We start from the raw sequence: 20,830 nt of genomic DNA, 5'->3' as shown, positions 1-20,830 counted from the left end.
TTCAATTTGGAATGAAGAGTGGCCGAAGTTACTGGAAAGCTCGTGCCTCCGTCTGCAAAATCACTGGCCAGGAAAGCAAAAACTTTTCCAACACCCAATTTTAATATTGTGCTAAAGCTATTGACTCTGTTAAACCTCTAGAGTTAAATATGATCCCCTCCCCACCCCCCACCTTTTCTCTCTTAGGTTAGTGTTTGGGGGACAAGGAGGGGGCTGGAGCTTGGCCCCAACCTCGGAATTGCTGCCAAGGGCTTGTAATACAATCTCTCCCCGTTTGAAGGGTAAATCAGTGTCAATTGCATTTGCTGTCCACCAGAAAAAGTAAGCATTTTACTTCCGCTCAGTCTATGAGGACTGATGAAATGTAGGAAATCTGTTTCTGGCAGGGAGAAAAAATCGTTTTCCCAAACAGCACTAAAAGGAGCCATCAGAGAAGTATGAAGAAGGGTAGTGCGGCTGTAGCTGCTGCCGCTGCCGCCAAGCTGGTGGGGTGCGGGGATCGGCTGCTGCAGGACCTGCGCCTGGAGGGGGCCGGCCCGGAGAAGCTGCAGGAGCCCAGCCCGGAGCCCAAGAGCCTCTGAGAGCCGCCAGCAGCCCAGCTCGGGACGCGGGGGTGAGCATGACTGGCTGGCCCAGTTCTGCGCCAACGCCGCCGCAGCGCGCGCGCTCTGCAGCCGGGGCTCACGGGAGCCCCTGCCTGTCTGCTGCACCCGGGGCGGCGGGGGAGGGGAGAGGTCATTAAAAAATAACCTCAGTAACGAGGCGGGGAAGAGTGAAGAGCGGCAGACAGTTGTACAGGCTTTTTCTCTAAGAGTGGGTATTCGCTGCAGGGGGTGACTTTCTGATTCCCTGGAAACAACCATGTGTTCCTTATCCCTATTGTGGAACACCCCAGATGACCGCAGCGCGTAAGCCCGCTGAGGTGGCTCTGCAAACCAGGGACAGAGTGAGGATTTTTAATGAACACATCGATTATAAATGTACACATATGCATTCGTGCACAAGAATATCTGTAATGCATGCTCAGCATTGCCTGTTATGGGGGCGGCGGGCAGTGGGTGGGATGGAGCCAGAATGTTCTTAAAGGGCTGATCCTCAATGTTTTACTTCAGTCGTTGAGGCCAGGGTGGGAGGAAAGAGCACCACATGTGTGATCTGGGGTGATACTCACTGTTTGTGTCTGATAAGTTTGATGAAATTAGGTTTTATGTGAATAAAACGCTAGCCGATATATATCAACACACTTTGGGAAGATTTTGCATGGTATTGTTCTTTTTGTTCGGTCCAAAGTTGAGACTGGAATCTGAAATTGTTTGGGGAACAAAGGAGGCAATTTTGGTTTGGAGACATTATTTACACTGGCAAAATTAAATTCTGTCAACTCAGTATGGTAAATTACCATTAACTTAGCTCAGACATCCGAAGAAGTTTCCATTGTCTTGAATGAAGAGGGAGCAAAAGTGAGAGTTAACATATTCTATTTCTACATTCCAAAAACAGTTGAGGTTGGAGGAGGGTTATTAATTATTTTCCCAGTTAACCTTTTTGAAACCACAGTCTTTACCCTCTCCATCTTCATCTTCATCCTCTCACCTCTGCGATCTTCTTACAGCGAAGTGTTTGCAAAACGTTACTCTTATAAAATTATCTCCTCCAACCCTCTCCAACAAAGTTAGATCAATTGTGTATGGGAGTTCTTATGTCAAGGAAATAAGATCTGCTTGTGCACATGAACATCCATTAGACATTCTAGTATTAAAATAAAGGCTTGGATAAGTTGGATGTGCCAGCCCGGCAGAGGAAGAACACCTTTCCTCCCCACTTATCCCCTGAGATTCACAGAGGCAAGGCAGGTAACAAGCCCTGTGCTCATTGCTTCTTTACCCCAAACTCTTAGCAGTGTGGACACTGATTAACTGCAGCTGGGGTCTGATTCGCCCAGCTTGACTTTGATATTGATCAATGAACTCCTTCTCAAGGAATGCTTTCCTCTAACTGCGGTGAAGGTGGTGGCTCTGGTGGTCCTCTCCAACATGGGTGTCTGGGTTTTGACTGCCTAAGAGAAGGTAAGGGACAGATGGATGAGGCATGGGACAGTGTGCCTTTGCAATGCACACTGGAGACTTTGCACGGGGCTGCCTGCATGGTCCCTTACATGGAAAAGGTAGCTTGAATTTCAGCCTGAATGCTACTGAAGTTTGGGTTTATTTCATTACTTTACTGTTAAACACTATACTGTGGAGTTATGGACTGTGGTTTACTGGGAAATAAGTTCACATGGCAAAAAATTATTTCACCTGGTGCAAAAGGTCATGTGATTGCCCTGGAATTTTTTTAGCATCTTGGTTAGAAACTTCAGTTAAACCTCAAACTTTCAAGTATGGTGAAATATCTGGTCTTATATTAACCCTAAGTATGTTGTGTGTTACTTAAAAATCTTACTTCAAGACTGGAAGTCTGCACTGAAGACTCAGGGAAACTTTGGAAAGCTAAGTTACCTTGGTTGAAACGGCTTGATGAGGCTATGACTGTTTACAGAGAGACTCCTGTTTAAAACTTCAGGGTATGTTGTGAGGTTAGTTTGGTATCTTTGTGGTTTTGATATTAAGGTCCAAACAGGATCCAACTGGTTCTTTAAACCTGAGCAACTAGGAAGGTTTCCACTCAATGTTTTTTGACTAGTAAAATGAACTGGAGTAAAAGTAGAAAATAATATATTGTCAAAAGTAAGTAAGAGGCTTATGTAATTTTCTGTATTAAATGTTTTCAGGGTCAATACAATTAAAACTTTGTTGATTTTACTCCCTTATGTGAGACCATGTCATATACGTATATATATTTCCACAGAATGTAGAACCCTGCTGGTTCTTAACTACATTATAGCTAACTAAAACAAATATTTATATTTAAACAACAGAAAAGAATTTTCTCATTAATTGAGGTTTACGTAATCAACTCAGATAAAATTTTGATGTAAATCCTTAAATATTCTAGTTGTTAATATTGTTAATAACTGTCAGATGGTTTTCTATTTTAATTATGTTCCAAGCTAATCTGGTAGGGGTTAAAAAAAACTATGCTAAATTGTTTGGAAGGATGGTTTAATATGATTTTTTTAAAACTTTAAAATATCCCTAACAACATGAAAATATAGAAAATCAATTCTCACTCAGTTTTTTAAAAATCATGATTTGAGAAGAAATTGTTATTTGTAACTATACCATCATTTCACCCAAGACAAATCAAGATGGGACTGTGGGATAAAAAAGAACTCTCTAAAAGGGAGTCAGCACTATACAAAATTAAGAATCACAAGAGATGAGTAGGATACTTTTAATAATTATGACTAAACAGTCTTGTTACTGTGGACAAAATATCCTCTTAGGCTACCAACCCCTTATTAATAACGGGGAGTTTGAATATATTGTTATTCTAAGATTCCTTTGAATTAAAGATATTTATTATGGAATTAGATAAACTACCATTAAGTGTCATTCTGCTTTATGTTTGGTGCTTTTCAATTTGTGGATAAATTGCTCTACTGAACCCGAGGTGGAGGTACCATTTCAAGGTCTGAAATTGCCTTTCTGTTGAAATTATGGACTTTATTTTCTGATTAGACCTTTATAGTAAGATTTTGCATCCATAACATTGGTTGAAATTGTATATTTTGTGAGATACTATTAATTAGTCAAAATGAATCACAAGAGTAAAGAACCCACAATGATGAAAGAGACATCTAGAACTTTCCTGGGTAATTTGTTCTTTGAGTTCAGCTAGAAAAATGGCATTTTCTCTTTCCAGATTTCGGAAGGGTATTCAGTTTGGAGCACTGTTTATTTTTAATTTTGGAAGGTAATGTGACTGACTGATAAACTATTTCCTCAGTGTTTGACACCTGTAACACATGAAACTGAACAGATGTAAGGACAAGTGCTGCAGATGAGAGCAAAGGTTACCTTTAGGGAGGAGACCTTTGACTGTGGGTTGATTAGGATTCATTGTTTTCAATGTTCACAGTTGAATCTGTGTGTGTAGATGGGGTGGCGGTAGTGATGTCCTCTCACACTTACTTTGAGAGGTATATAGCATTTCCCTATTAACTGATTAATCATCATCTTAGGGGTAGCATTCTTCTCAATATGAAGAAAACTTGGAATAATCCATTATCTGTTGTATCGTTAATACATTTATTTGTTCTCCCCCTTGTTCTTTGTCTTTTCTTAATGATTTAGAGTTCTATAAAATATTCCTATTTTGTCACAGAATTGCTTTTCTTTTTGGGATATGTCAATAGAAGTTTTATTTTGGCACATTTCTGATGGTGATCATTTCTATTTTGCTAATAAAAATATATTGAATATTAAATATATGCCAAGCATTGGCATAAATATTTAATCCTCACAATTATCTTTAAGGTTTTGGCCTCCCTTGTATAGAGTAGAATACACAGGTACAAAGAGGAAAATTCATATGACTAGAATAGAATAGCTACTAAATGGTTAAGTAGTGGAGCTATTATTTGATCCTGGACTTCTCATTCCTGTTCCAATATTCTATCCATTATTCAGGCTTCTAAGTGAAACCTCATAGCAGACAGAAGTGTATATCATTTCATTTTTTTGTCTTTTCAGTTGCTTTTCTATGTCATATCGCAATGCATTTTCTCTAACATGTAGGCACAGTCTAGAGATAAGCCAGAAATCATCTTGGTCATAGTCAAAGCACACCTCTAGGTGGCATGGAAGAATACTTTGTCTTCAGAGTCAAAACTGATGTCTTCAGCTGGGATTCTGGGACAACAAACTAGACAGAGTCTTTAAACATGTGATATTTTACTTACAAAGTCATTATTTTTTTCTTTTTCTCCTGGGCTATTTCAAGTCTCATCATATTCATAATTGTTATTCCAGAATCACTTCTACTATGGAAAGAAAGAAAAAATATATACACACACAGTCTTTGAAGGATTTAGTATTAAGTTTCTGCATGTTTTTCTCTTTAAGTTTTATTTTTCTGAATTCCTAGACCTAAGGGTTGGTTATCCATTTTAGGAAGACCGAGAAAGCTTGGAGGAGCCATAGAAGTATTTGAGTCTTACTCTTCTTTTTAAAGTATTGACTTTGTTTAACAATTACCAAAGTTACTTATCAAGCTTTTAAAATACTTGGACTATATATACTTTATTGGAAACATCATTCAATGTTTAGGCACATTATACAAAAAGGTTTTTCTTTCTTCCTAACCTCACTGTTTTCTTCAAGTCTGGTGAATCATCAGTCACTTTATTTCCCACCTTTAAAAGTTACCCCTTGGCATCTCTTGTGGTTTTGAGCACTTTTGAATGAATTAAAAAGAACTGAAATGATCTTTTTGTGTAGCTTGTTCTTTAGGATGTAATTCATCTGATCCATATTGACTAAACATTTCTTTAGAAAGTTATAAGATGGGTAAAATTCCATAGTGATCTTTTTATGGGAATAATAGAAATTAATTTGACCTTTCTTCACCACAATATAATCATTGTAGTTGGAAACTACTTCACCAAGGGGTAAATTCTCCATACTCCAAATTTTGATCATGCTAGCTGAATCCATTTTCATGTTTCGTATTCATGGATTAGCCAAATCTAAATCCAGGACCTCCATGTATTGACTTTCAGCCAAACCGTTGAGTCATGTTAAGTTTGGCAGTGATTTGAAATGTGAAAAAAGGATCAGGAGAAATTGGATTGAGAATCTGAATTCTTTTAAAGGATCAGAAGAAATTGGACTGAGAATCTGAATTCTTTTAAGAAGGGACTTAAACAGAAGAGTCCTTATCTATGACAGTGACTTTAGGTTTCTACATATTTGACATAAGTCTAATTGTGTAACTTCTATTGCATGTTAATTACTCACTAAGCCTTCTTTCTCTCACCTCTGTCTTGTGGGAAAATGTAACTGTATTTTTGCTTTTTTTTCCACCACTAAACTTTTGACTGTATACAAAGTAGCAAAATAAAAATTGCCTAATTATTCTTATTGTTTTTACTTAATGTTCATCTCTAATTATTAGAAGGTAGTTTGAGTTAGTTTTCTGGCAAAACACAGGACAGAGTACATGAGAAATAAATGTGCCACTGTCAAGGAAAATAAAAACTTCACTGTTTAGAGGTTTTGAGGGAAAGGATTGTCCTTCTGGCTCATTGAAATTGTTACATGCCATTAGGCTTACTGTAAACTATCCCTTGATAAATTCTTTGCCGGACAATGAGCTTAAGAATCTGAGGTGTCTTCTTGCTTTTGTAGAGCAAAATAGGACTCTGATGCTTAAATGGAAGTTGCAGAGCACATAATAGGGTGTAGGTAAAGTTACTGAACGGCCACATCTCACTTTCAGGAAAGTAGTGGGAGAGATTGTGTCTTGAGAAGAAAGGCATTTTAGAGGTAACCCTTTTAAGATTTCAATTAGTTATTTCAATATATGAATCTTGTGCTCATATGTATTACTTAAATGTTTCTGAGGCTAGCTGGCATATAGGAATCTTAACCAGCTACAGGGAGATGTTTTGTTTTTTTCTGGGACTAGACATATATTTTTTTTAACTGGGGCAGAAAATGCTTTAGGTTTTTGGTGTTTAATCACAGAATTTGGAGAAAACTTTAGGACTTTATATGGATAATGTCATTATTAACTATGAAATAATAAAAAGTGGTGATGTTCTGATTCCCGTAATGACAATCTAACAACATATGGCAAGGTATATTAAAAGCAGTTCATATTTATAACGGTTGAATTTATATATATATATAAACATATATGTAATGTTTTCAGAGAAAATTTATGGTATTTTTTTCAAAAAATTACTCAAGAGTAATTTAATTATAAATGAAATTGTACTTTTAAATAGTATACTTATGACACCTTTTAGGTACTTACTCATACTCCCAACAGTCTTTTCTATCGCTATAGCAAAATATTTGGGAGATGCTCCCACTTCGCATTTTTCTAAACACCAGTGTCTTATTTTTTCTTCAAAGGCAATATTTAAAAGAAATTAACTTATGTTAAGTGAATTAGAGTTTGAGGTTACCTGGAAAGGAATACTATGTAGAGTTTCAAATGATAAAACCAAAAGGAGAATATATAACTTATTGGTAACTTTAAAATGCCATAAATACTGGAATATCACTGAAAACCCCATGATACCATATAAACATTACTTCTTGCCTATTGTAAATATTTTCATTTTCATTGTCATACAGTCATAATGCATCTGGTTATTTCATAAGCATATTTATATACAGAGTAGAATCCTACATGTTGTTAAACATTATGACTATTATATTAACTGCTTCATTAGTTCTTCTGTAGTCTTACATCCTATAAATAATGCATACAAAAGTGCTATAGTCTGTCTGGGCATGGTGGCTCACGCCTGTAATCCCAGCATTTTGGGAGGCCGAGGTAGGTGTATCACTTGAGGTCAGGAGTTCAAGACCAGCCTGGCCAACATGATTAAGCCCCATCTCCACTAAAAAATACAAAACAAATGAACAAATAAACCAAAATGCTATATTCAAGGCCAACTATATATTCAAATACCTTTTCTACAACCCAAGTAGGGGATTGCACTACTTCACAATATGGTCAGGTTAATGAAAGCATCCTTGTTTTTATAGGTGTAAGATATTTAAGTACTTCTACTCTAAAGATAATTTCAAACAAAACCCTGCATGTAAAACAAATACAGTGGAAAGATAAAAAGCAAGAAAGAGAAAGAGATTATTGTAGCGATAGCAGAGGACAAACAAACACCTCTGGCCGCATTTGTTAGAACTATGGTGCAGTTCTTGGGTTATCATCAATATGGGTTCTTAACTATTCCGTTTTGTAAAAATGTGTCATTACAGAAAGGGTAGTGGTCTTGGGAATATGAAGACTCAGGTTCAAGACTAGTTCTGTCATGACCTAGCTATTTGATCTTGGTGAAGTCACTTATCCTCTCTCTCTCTCTTTCTTTTTTTTTTTTTTTTTTTTGGTTCCTTTGACTGCAAGAGAGAAGTGTGGTAGAGAGTCTTTGGGTGTACCTCTTCCCCCGCTTTTTACCCAGTTCTCTAAATTGTGAGTCCATGATTGCTTGGCCGACTCCAAAAAGGAAGTGATTTGCTTAACATTTTAGGCTACAATATTAAAGGTAATGATCATGTGTTTACAGTGAGTTGTACAAATGCTGTCATTGCTAGTGTTCAGTTCATAAAATTTGGTGAAAATCTATGGTTTTAAATAGTAGCCAAACAATAGGAGCTAACAAACTGGACACTAACATTTTAACATTTTTTTGTGTTTTAATAAGTGGAATTTCTTGCTTAGAAGCTGGCTCTTTCCAAGTATATCGTTTCATACAAACTTGGAGCTTCTTGTTTGATTTTCTATTTGACCTTTGATTACTGCTGTTTTCCTGCTAAGTGGTTGGCCAAAAGTGAGAGGGCCAGTACAGATAAAGCAAATAGTGTTTCATGGGGTTTAATAATTAACAAACTGATCTGTCATCAAAAAGCCCATAGATCCAGTTCATTATAATGTCATGATGACAACATTTTAGTGAGAGAAGTCTGTATAAAAAGCAATTGCTCTTTTGTTTCCAAAACAGGTATTACAAGTGGATAAATAATGTGCACTGCTCTGAGCCCAAAGGTACGCAGTGGACCTGGCCTCTCTGATATGCATCAGTATAGCCAATGGCTAGCCAGCAGACATGAAGCTAATTTGCTACCAATGAAAGAAGATCTGGCCTTGTGGTTAACCAATCTATTAGGTAAGGTTATAAGATCTCATTTTGTGATCAAAGATAACAGTTTTTGTTTTATTTTTCCTCCTGTAGTGTCCTTCACCTAAGCATGTGATAGCACCTTGGAAAGAAAGACTTTTACTATTTGGCATTTGCACTGGGGAAACCTGAGGCAGGTGGAAAATTTTAATGAATTTCCCAATGTCTGTCACATTAACTGTGCTTAGTAATTCCAATATGATGCACTCAAATGTGGAAATATGTGGTCAGATTGCTTATTTTATCTATATGCTGGTCTGATTTATTTTTGGCTTTTGTTTCATGCAGCTGACCAATTTGACCTATTCTTTTGACATTGTACACAGGCCACAGTGTCTGTAAAATCTGGCTTCTAAATCTGGATTTCTTTGCCCTACTTTTACAGCACACCTTCTAAAACTGCTGAATACTCAAACTCAGGAACAAAATCATGTATCCTTTTTCCAAATGAGCTGACTGGAATCATCTAACCCTGAACTAAAATTTTTCTTTTCCATTTGCTTTTGTTTTTAAGGTCTAGTCTAACAGTACTTTTGCTGACCTCATGCTACCTCCTGGTAAAGATGCCTCTCCTTTTGTTGCTGTTGTGCTTTCATATTCACAGGATAAAATTTCAACTATGTGAAAAATAGAATCACATATTTAAAGGATCATCATATATAGCAACACTATTTCCACTAAGTTTTTTACAGAGAATAAATTTAATTTAAATGTGAGAAAAAAGATCCCTGTAGACTTTATAAGATATAAGATTTGAGCATTGAGTAAACATAGAACTTGCAATCAGCTTTATCATTTGTAGGGGAGATTTCATCAACACTATTTTATTATTTAAAGAATCTGTCAAGGTAAGAGTTGTTATCTCATTTTCTAGCTAATGAAACTAAAGAGCTTAGGAAGGTGCACCCCGTCCGTCTGAAATTTTAGCAATTTTTGGCAGGGGTTTAGCACATTTTATCAGAGTTTTACTTTCTCTCCATGGCTCTGGATTTTTGCATTGCTTTTGTATTTATTTATTTTTTAGTCTTTATCCTAGGATTTCTTTATCCTATGTTTCGTTTTTCTTCATGGTGTGCACACAATTTTGGCAACTCTGTAGTCTAACCAAGGCTACTGAATATGGGTATGCAAATTGTACCCTTCACCAACAAATAGTGAGGTCAGAAAAAGAAGACACTCCCCAGAAAGACCCTTTACACTGCTATGGAAGTCTCTCCTCCAAAAGGAAGGGGCTACACCTTTCAGCAATTCATTCATGCAGAGGACCTTTTATCTCCATCAAGGAGTGGGAGTTATTTAAGCCTAAACAGATGGATTTTTCTCTCTCTTCTGTCTTTTTTGGGTTCACTAATGATTGCTGTATTAGTAATTAATTATTAAATTTGAGCTATCTGTTTTCCGATGTAGGCAATCACAAGTATGGTAGTATAGAATAAAAGTTAAGAGTACAGGCTCTGGAAATAGACTGCCTGTGTTTGAACCCCAGCTCTGCCACTTGGTAGCAGTGTGATCTTGGGCAAGTTACTTACCTCTCTTGTGCCTCATTTTCCTCATCTGTACAGTGGTAATAACAGTAGTAACTACTTTGTAGGGCTGCTGTGGGAGTGAATGATTAAAATATGTATAGTACTTTGAACAGTATCTGGTCCTAGTAAACACTATACTGTTTTTGTTATTATACTACTTATATAGTTCAGTGAAAATTTGATTTTGTGCATAATTTTTTTCATTTTTTTCCAACAAACATTTGAGTGTGCAGCAGCATAAGCATTGGTAAAAACATCGACTCTGGAATAAGAATGCTTCAATTCAAATCTTGGTTTTATCACTTACTATGTGATACTGGGCACGTGTCTTATTGCACTGTGTCTTGGTTATATAATCTATAAAATAAATACCATAATAAAACCGACCTTATGGGATTGTTGGGGGTTTGAATGAGAAAATTGCCTTTAGAAGAAGGTATGGCACATAATCAAGCAGTAAATAATAACTATTATGATTATTGTGTTCCAGACAGTCATCTAGGTACTGGAAGATAGTGATTAAGAATAGATATAGTACCTATTCTTGCAAAGCTTAGAGTAGATTAGCAAAAAAAAACACAGTAAATAAGTAATTGAATGTATAATCTATTACTTGTTATAAACACTAAAAGATACAAGTTGCAATTAAAATGTAAATTGAGGTAGGAGTAGGGCAAAGGATCAGAGGGATTGGGAAATCTTCTTTATGGGAATGTATATTTAAACTGAGAACTAAGATTAATAGCTAGCCAGACCAAACATGGGGTAAGAGCCTTTGCAAGGAGGGAAGGGCATGTATTGAGGTAGGAAGGAGCTTGGTACATTGCAAGAAATGAAGCAAGTCTAGTTTCAACAGAAAAGAAATAGAAAGAGAGTTTCATGAGACATGTTTGGGCTGGATCATATATTACTTTGAAGATCATATTAAGGAGCTTATAATTTACAGTATGATCTATGAGAAACCATTGAGATGTTCTAAACAGAGGAAGAGTGTGATTAATTAGAGTATAGCCTGCTTATAAAGGTATGCTATAATGTCCTATGACTTGTCATCAAAGGCATTTTATTTAGTGAGAGTGGTAATTTACAAGGCAGCTTGATGAGTGTGAGCAGCCCAAGACAGCCTCAAAGAATAGAGAGTCAGTGTTTGTAATGGAAAGATCCTTGGATTAAAAGTCAGGAGACCTGGCTCCTAACTGGGCGTCAGGAGACCTGGCCTCTGGTTCTGGCTCTGCTACTTGGTAGGAAACTTGCCCAAAGTCACTCAGCCATCTTTTCTGGGCTCAGTGTCTTCAACCATAAAATGAAGGGGTTGAAGTAGATGATCTCTAATGTCCTTTCCAGATCCCAAAGTCTGAGTTTTAGGAAATCCATCTCCTGAGACCCAGTTTGGGGTAGTTGAGAGAGTCATCAATATACATAAACAGGGAGGAGATTTACATAAATGAATGACTTTTTTCCTTCAAATTAAGACTTTTTTAATGTTAGTAGTTATAACACAAATGCAATTGATGACTTGTGAAATTTTCTCAGAAAAGGAATCCTAAAAGAATCTCAAGATACAGTAAAGTTTAACCTTTGAATTGACTTCAGTTCATATAAAGTAGACAGATAATAGACTTCAAGTCAATATTCTCATCGCAATTTGATAAGTGGACTAATAACTTGAGATTATTAAAAAGTGGTAAAACATTTGGAGGTAGAAAAATGCATTGTGTACTAGAATGGTGATAATAAGGAGGGAAAGAATAAATTTATGGTTATGTTAGAAGATATTTTTCTTACACTTAGGTACATTTAGTACTCACATACTTTGGAAATAGAGCAATTAAAGTATATTTTAAAATAATTTATTATTGGCTGTTTTGTCACTTCAGAAATATTTGCAGATTTTTATTATGCCACTCTTTTTCAAGTCTTGCTTTTTATCTACTTGAAAGAGATACAAAGTAAAAAACATAAAAAGAAAATGTCTTGAAAGTAACTTCAGAATTGATATATCTCCTCTGAATTCCTAACTGAGAAATTTACATGTTAAATTAAAGCTTTTAATTAGATGTTGCTGTTGTGCCATTAGAGTTTACTTGTGGAAAGATTTTTCTCCTTATTTCTAGTATGCTTGTCTAAAATGTAATTTTTTTCCTTTTATGTTTTTCAAAAGGAGTATTAATGATGTTCTAAATTCAGATATTTCTGATCGTACATATAAACTGTCTATTAAAAATATGGTTCCTTAAAGAATACTCCATTTATATTCTGATATTTTGATGGATCAAAATGATTCGATGGAGAAGAAAGTGATTTTATTAGTTCATAAACCAATGTTCATATTCATGTAATGTATATATGTATTACACTGTCATTTCCCAGAAATATACTTACTTAATCAGTAATAATAATAAATATCATTTTAAATTCCTAGGCATAGGATTAAAGCATCAATTGCAAACTTTTAAGCTAACTGAAATTTATATATTAGAATATAAAATACCAGCTGTCTTGTGATGTTAACTAGTTAAAATGAATAAATAGTTTATAGTAGCTGGGATTTATCTAGGAGGTAGCACACATTAATTAACGAGAAGATTATCATGTAATATTTACTGACTATTTACATATCCTTGGATATATCTACTGATCTTGTAGAAAATACTCTTTGCAGTCCTAGTATGTTTTTGAATAATGGCTGGCACCACGGAGCAGTTTTGTGACCAACATTCAAAAAAGACAGCAAAACAGTCATGAAGATCTTATTGTCTTTCTTTATAAAAAGTTTCTTCAGCCATTGTTGCCTATTGACATTAAATATACATATTTTATTTTTATTTTAGGTCTTTTGCTATTTTTGCTCATGAACCAAATACTGCTAATCTGTTATTTTACTATGCCCTTAGGGTATATTAGAACATGAATTGCATATGTAAATAAAGCTTGGGGAAATTTTTAATTGTCATTGTGAGCAAACAGCATGTTATTACATTAACAGTCCTGGATTATGGCAACCACCCATTATTCAAATACATTAGGCATATTCTACTACTTTTATAATTATTGATGGACTTTTGAAGAATATTACTGGCTTGGCTTTGATTATATACTAAAATAAATGTTCTCAAATTGTCTATTTCGTATGTATTTTTAATTGAAAATGATGGCTTGCCGGGCGCGGTGGCTCACGCCTGTAATCCCAGCACTTTGGGAGGCCGAGGCGGGCGGATCACAAGGTCAGGAGATCGAGACCACGGTGAAACCCCGTCTCTACTAAAAATACAAAAAATTAGCTGGGCGCGGTGGCGGGCGCCTGTAGTCCCAGCTACTCAGGAGGCTGAGGCAGGAGAATGGCGTGAACCCGGGAGGCGGAGCTTGCAGTGAGCCGAGATCGCGCCACTGCACTCCAGCCTGGGCGACAGAGCGAGACTCCGTCTCAAAAAAAAAAAAAAAAGAAAAGAAAATGATGGCTTGCCTTTATTTTCAATTAATATTTGTCTAATGCTGTATAAATTACATGGGAGTGTATTTCAAAGAAAGGATTATAGTTGTTAAACATCAAATAAGTTAAAATTGTTCTTAAAGCTTATAGATCTTTAGGATATAGGCATATGTGTTTGGATAATGCAGGGACTTTGAATACATCATCAGATATATTAAAAATCAAGTTATGCTGAATTGATTTTACTTATATTTAGAAAATGCATTGACAGTTGATATCATGGTGATTTTCCCCCTCTCTGAGCTTTGTGCATGCATACAAAATAAAATGCAGTTGTTTTCTACTTAATACAAGCAATATGCAACATTTCATTATTTTCAGTTATTCTTAAAAAATAAAATTTTCAGCATTAAACATTTAAGCACCTATTTATTAGGGTTGCTGCTGTCAAATACAGCTACTATCTAATGAGTTTGGAACAGCTTGCTTTTCTTTTTTCTTGTGGCCCTTTTGCCAGATACTTATTCTGCAGGGTTCTCATATTCTTGGTATAGCCAACAAAAATTCCGTAGGACAGGTGGTATCTTGTGTTAGTTCAAAAGCTTACAGAATCACCTTCATGTTCACAAGTTGACACCTTTCAGAGCAGTTATCCTAATTTTGTATGTGATTTGTGCAGCAGAACCAGCTTTATATTTTTTGATGTAAATTCAGGGTAGACACTTGAAAATTAGTGTGAAGCAGGTGCTGGTCTAGGAATTTTGCATATAATGAACTGTTTCCTATCTTACAACCTTGAGACTGTAGACAGCATATGAACCACTTTGAATTCTCCAGTTAGAAAAATATATTTGTATTGAGAGGTACAGTGGGGATGAAAATAGAATTTGATAGTATCTGGATCATCTTTAGGGATTAAAAATATACCAACTTTCTTCTTCAGTGAATCATGCCAAGTACCAGAACTTGCCTGAATGATATTGTTAGCCATTCTCCAACCTACAAGGTGGATTGCTATTCATTTTTCAGCACCACAATCTTCAACCCCAAGCTTTTATTTTTTTTCTCTTTTTTTCCTAAAGAGGTTTCTGTGGTGTTTCTACATAGAAAAAGACAACTGCAAGAGGGATAATTCATTGTCATGGAAAATAGTCATTTGTGTATTCAGCAAATATTTAAGTAGTCAAGCATAGTGGCTAAAAGCATAAACTCTGAACCTAAATTGCCAAAGAGCCAAGTTCCTCTGCCCGCGAATTAGGTGACCTGAGGCAGGTTACTTAATCTATACATCTGTTTCATCATCTGTAAAATGGATATATAGTAGCACCCACTTCACAGTTTTCTTGAGAAGATTAAATGCATTAATTCATGTAAAATGCTTAGAACAGTACTTGACATATAATAATAACTCAACTGTTAAATATTATTATTAGAATTCTTTAGAAATTTAATACTGCTAATTTATTGGGAAGAAAACATTCTTTCTCAGCAACTTAGAAGATTAAAAGGATTATTTTTTTCCAGGTGGCCCCAGTCTAAAACACTTTATAGACTGATATGTAAATCTTTACAAAAGTTATGGCAAACATATTTCTGGGAGGAATACACTGATGTGTTTGTGTGTGCATGTTGATTATAGTTGCCTGGCAAAAGATTTCAGGCAGATGTTTATATCCCACTTTTGAGCTATAATGTTTTAACAGAAAGCGACTAGCCACAATATTTAATCAAATTTCCTGATTTTGATCTACTGGCAAGTTGTCATTCTTGACTAAATTAATCATGTGAAGATTAACTATCACAATTATAAATTCAGGAAGCAAAACTATTACTTCTAGACTAGGATACACTAGATTAATGTTCAAACCAATGGCTTTATGGACCAGCACTGGTCAGGACTTTAACATACTTTAATTGTATCCATTTATTGTTCTTTCTTTCCCTGCAAACACCAACCACAATGAAATGCTAGGGTTAGGGAAGAAATGATTTTCTGGTGCTAAAATCACACTGTTTCCAGTACGTGTAGTCTGATGTGTTAAACCAGGTGCACAATTTAAATTACAGAAGATCTGATTCTGTTTAACAGAGATATTTACCTATGTATGACTTTTACTTGAGAAATTGTAACTATTTCTACATAGCCTGTTCTTAAGAATTTGCCATAGATAAATTCAACTACTTTTATATTGTATTGTTTTTTGAAAAAAATACTGTTGATATTATTAATATTAATGCAATAAAGAACTAGATAGTATATCATCCCCATATAAAGATTATAACTGATTTCTTACAATCACACAGTGATTGTAATCATAAAGTATATATTTAATAATTTTTAATCATTGGAAGGAAAATATGTTACACATGAAGTTATTTATAAAAGTCTCAGACTTGTATTTTTTCTTCATTTGAGGCAGTACATTTCAACTATAAAGTATGTAATAGTCTGTTTTAGCCAAAAAAAACTCACCTTTCAGAGCTATAAAATGTACAGAATTGAAAGCTGACACCTAATATATTTTTCATTAGATACAGATGTTCAATGTAAAATTCTTTTTACAAGTATTCATGAAAAACAGGATAACTAAAAAGATATAATGCATAAAAAGTAAAAATCATACCTTTTGGTAAATTGTTAATGGGTTTTTAATGAAAGCAATTTTTTTTCTTTTTATGATTTACGTGTTCTTTTAAGTATATTGTAAACATCTTATAACTTAAAATTATGAATAGAATCTTCAAATTGCCATAGAATTTAATGAAATAAAAATATATAAAGATCTATTAAAAATGGAAAATCTTGCAAGTAATGTGTAAAGAAATAATTCAACAATTTAAAGTTTATCTTCTTTATCTTAAAATTTAAATTTATTTGAATAACACTATAATTAAGAAAATTATTTCTAATATTTACTTTCTGTAATTTTGTGAAATAATTTTTGTTATTATTAAAAAATGCAGCCTGGCGTGGCAGCTCATGCCTGTAATCCCAGCACTTTGGGAGGCTGAGGTGGGCAGATCACTAGGTCAAGAAATCGAGACCATCGGAGCCAACATGGTGAAACCCTGTCTCTACTAAAAATATAAAAATTAGCTGGGCATGGTGGCATATGCCTGTAGTCCCAGCTACTTGGGAGGCAGAGGTTGCAGTGAGCCGAGATCATGCCACTGCACTCCAGCCTAGCAATAGATTTCGGCAATAAAGCTGAGATTGTGCCACTGCACTCCAGTCTGTGGCTAGTCACTTTCTGTTGGAAAAAAAAAAAAAGAAAAGAAAAGGAAAATGAAGGCCAATATGATGAATACACAATACAAATTCTGTTATGCTGGCTTTTTGTATTTTGGCATGCTACTTTCATTTCTGAACTGAGCTGCACACAGTTTTGAAATAAAAGTTCTGCACAGGCTACCTGTGTGGTGAATATTTAAAGCTACTGATGTTTTTCCACCTGCAGAAGTCATTATTCTAATTGGGGGCCAAAATATGAACTACCCAGTAGGGGAAAAAGAACATTCGTTTAAAAAGTAATTCTTTGTCCCTAAGACTGCCCCCCAAAATGGAAAAAAAAAAAATTCATTTTAAGCAGATGTTTCTTGAAATTCAAATATATTAGATATTGTGAGTTTAACTTAAATGGTAAATGGTTCATCTGTTGTTCCAGCCAGATTTTATTTATTTATTTATTCATGAGACAGAGTCTTACTCTATCGCCCAGGCTGGGGTGCAGTGGTGTGATCTCTGCTCACTGCAACTTCCGCCTCCCAGATTCAAGCCATTCTCCTGCCTCATCCTCCCAAGTAGCTGGGATTACAGGCGTACGCCACCATACCTGGCTAATTTTTGTATTTTTAGTAGAGGCAGGGTTTCACCTAGTTAGCCAGGTTGGTCTTGAACTCCTGATCTCAGGTGATCTGCCCACCTTGGCCTCCCAAAGTGCTGGGATTACAGGCATGAGCCACCATGCCAGGCCGCATTTTCAAATAATAATAAAATTATTTCACAAAATTACAGAAAGTAAATATTATAAATAATGTAAGTAGTTTTCATATTCCAGGTAAAGGAGAAAATTAGGGATTGTGCAATAAAGGTGTCTGGAGAATGCCTCAGTGAGGACGGTGTTTAGCAATCTTAATTTTAGCAGTGAGCATGGTATGTATTGGAGAGAGAAGCTGAGGACAGAAAGAATAGCCATTGTTCTTGTTGCTAGAGGTTTAAGTATCACATTATGAAGATTTTTATTAAGGTTATGGCATGAGAAATAGAAGGAAGCTTGAATCTGTAGGACTTCTGACTAATAATTTACAGAAACATAAGGCAGGAAAATGGAATATTCTGAAACTTAGATTAATAGGAAACAAAAAAGGAGAGGGCTTTGAGAAAGATATGGTTTGAAAGAGTATATAAGAAAGCAGTGCAGTAGCAGGATCTCAGCTCACTGCAGCCTCTGCCTCCCAGACCCAAGCCATCCTCCCACCTCAGCCTCCCAAGTAGCTGGGACTGCAGGCATGCACCACCATGACTGGCTAATTTTTGTGTTTTTGTAGAAATGGGGTTTCACCATGTTGCCCCATGGCTGGTCTGTAACTCATGAGCTCAAGTGATCCACCTACCTCGGCCTTCCAAAATTCTGGGATTACAGGCCTGAGCTACTGTGCCCAGCCTACCTGTGTTATTTTAATCAGGAAAACCATTTCAATAGAATCTAGAGATATGGTTTTATATATTGGCCATGTTATTAAAGTTCCCAATGGTGGTTTTTAAAAATATATACATGGCTCTATTTTAAATTAAAGAAAATTGATCTGGCTGGGTGCACCCCAGATTACATGACTGTAATCCCAGTACTTTTGGAGGCTGAGGCTGGAGGATTGTTTGAGCCCCCGGAGTTTGAAACTGCAGTGAGCTATGATCCTGCCACTGCACTCCAGATTGGGTGATAGAGTACAATCCTGTTGAGAGAGAGAGAGACCTACGTTGTTCTTGTAGTCAGACATACACCTAACAAAAAATACTTGTTCTGCATTATGTCCTGCCTTATGGGTCAAAGTAATTGAATGGGCCATTGAGGATGAGAATGGAATGATTAATGGAGGCCAAATTGTGAAATCACTGGTAAAGCTGGTTCTTTGAGTTTTGTTGATTAGTTTTCATTCCCCCTGATTACTAAATGATGGAATTCTTTTACCCAGGATATCATTTTGCCACCTTTAATATGAAATAAAACTTTTATGCAGTTAGCACTATGTTATGAAAATATTAAATGCTGAAATTCTTGCAACCAACGGAAGATAGAAAATTCCAAAGAAATGACTATTTCTGGTAAGCTCCTATCCCAGATACGTAACTCAGCTAGAATAGCAATTTTAGTAATAAGATTGTGTCAAATATTTTATTTAGTGTGAATCTGACATTTTGATTTTCTTTTTATAATGCTTATTTTTGTCATTTCAGGGAAGGAGATTACAGCAGAAACTTTTATGGAGAAGTTGGACAATGGTGCCTTGCTCTGTCAACTTGCAGAAACTGTGCAGGAGAAATTCAAGGAGAGCATGGATGTTAACAAGCCCACAAAGGTAAAAGATCCCAATGCAAAAATCACTCTTAGGTGGTAGATTACATTTATAATTGCTTATAAATTGAATGTAATTAAAAAATTTATTGTGAACAGATGCATCAAGGTCTATACTAACAACAAAGTACAGAGGGTTCTTTTTAATTAGGTAATGTGTTATTTGCACTCTAATTACATAAATTGCATAATCCTTTTGGTGAATCTAATTAAATAAAAGCTTATGAAAAGTGATGGTATTAAAAGAGTGTTGTATATAAACTCAATGAATCTAAAGTATTGACTAAAATCTTAGCAGAGAAATAATTGTGTCATTAGGCAATGCACAAATCTAGCCAAGAAAGATTTACTGAATAGATCTTTGTTTTCAAAAATATTATGGCAGAATACTAGATCAAAATTTCTGGACTGTAATTTTTTGTTTATTCTAAATAATAGTACCATTGAACTAAGTAAATTTGGACAAATTATATATTTTATTTCTAACTACTCAGATTTTTTTTCTCCACATTAATTCTAATATTCTTTTCTAGTGATTATAAACACTTGATGAAAGTATGGTGTTTGACTTTTTTGAAGAAAACAAGAGAGATTGTACTTAATTTTTAATAAAGAATGAAAAGAGATATAAAAAATATTAAAATAATGTTGACTAGGCATGGTGGCTCATGCCTGTAATCCCAGTGCTTTGCTTTGGGAGGCTGAGGTGGGCAGATCACGTGAGATCAGGAGTTTGAGACCAGTCTGGCAAACCTGGCCAAAACCCATCTCTACTAAAATAAATAAATAAATACATAAAAAATAAATTAAAACAATTTAGCCCAGCACCATGACACATGTCTATAATCCCAGCGACGTAGGAGGCTGAGGCAGGAGAATTGCTTGAACCCAGGAAGTAGAGGTTGTGGTGAGTAGAGATCACACCATTGCACTCCAGCCTGGGTGACAGAATAAGACTCTATCTAAAAAATAAAAATAAAAAAAATAAAAATAAAAATGTTGAAGACAACTTACTACAGAAAGCAACTGTTAAGGCTTTTGTGCAACTCTGACAGAAAAAATAAAAGGGGTGTGTGTGTTTGTGTGTGTGTGTGTATATGTGTGTATTGCCACTGAATTTATTTTTTAGATATTTTATATTACTCTGTATTGTATAATATACAAAACCTTCCTCTATTTTTTTAAATCTTAAAAGCAGCTCTGTGAAGGTATTAATTAATTAAGTGGCTCCCAAACTTTGCTGCACATTGGAATTATCTGAGCATCTTTAAGAAAAATGCTGAGAGCTGGGCTGGATGTGATGGCTCATGACTGTAATCTCAGCAGTTTGTGGGGGTCAAGGTAGGCAGATTGCTTGAGCTCGGGAGTTCAAGATCAGCCTAGGCAACATGATGAAACACCATCTGTAAGAAAAACACAAAAAAATTAGCAGGGAATGGTGGTGGGTTCCTGTAGTCCCAGCTATTTGGGAAGCTGAGACGTCAGGTTC

General features: G+C 35.5%; 1 protein-coding gene across 2 annotated transcripts in view; it reads left to right on the top strand.

The window, feature by feature from the left end:
• The first annotated feature begins 327 nt into the window (after window positions 1-327).
• The window catches only part of GAS2 (growth arrest-specific 2), a 145,991-nt gene continuing 125,488 nt past the window's right edge, over window positions 328-20,830 (top strand). The window contains exons 1-3 of one of the 2 annotated variants that reach the window (XM_011971320.1): window positions 328-613; window positions 8,636-8,800; window positions 19,224-19,345. In XM_011971320.1, the coding sequence (XP_011826710.1) occupies window positions 8,656-8,800; window positions 19,224-19,345 (267 nt within the window). In that variant the 5' untranslated portion in view covers window positions 328-613; window positions 8,636-8,655. Of the gene's footprint in view, window positions 614-1,831; window positions 2,067-8,635; window positions 8,801-19,223; window positions 19,346-20,830 lie in introns of those variants that run through there. The other variant, XM_011971321.1, reaches the window with a different exon arrangement.

The sequence above is a fragment of the Mandrillus leucophaeus genome, unplaced genomic scaffold (genome assembly GCF_000951045.1).
Source record: "Mandrillus leucophaeus isolate KB7577 unplaced genomic scaffold, Mleu.le_1.0 Scaffold1211, whole genome shotgun sequence".
Classification (NCBI taxonomy): domain Eukaryota; kingdom Metazoa; phylum Chordata; class Mammalia; order Primates; family Cercopithecidae; genus Mandrillus; species Mandrillus leucophaeus.
Note: the sequence above shows the minus strand (reverse complement) of the source record. Positions and strands in the feature narration are given on the sequence as shown.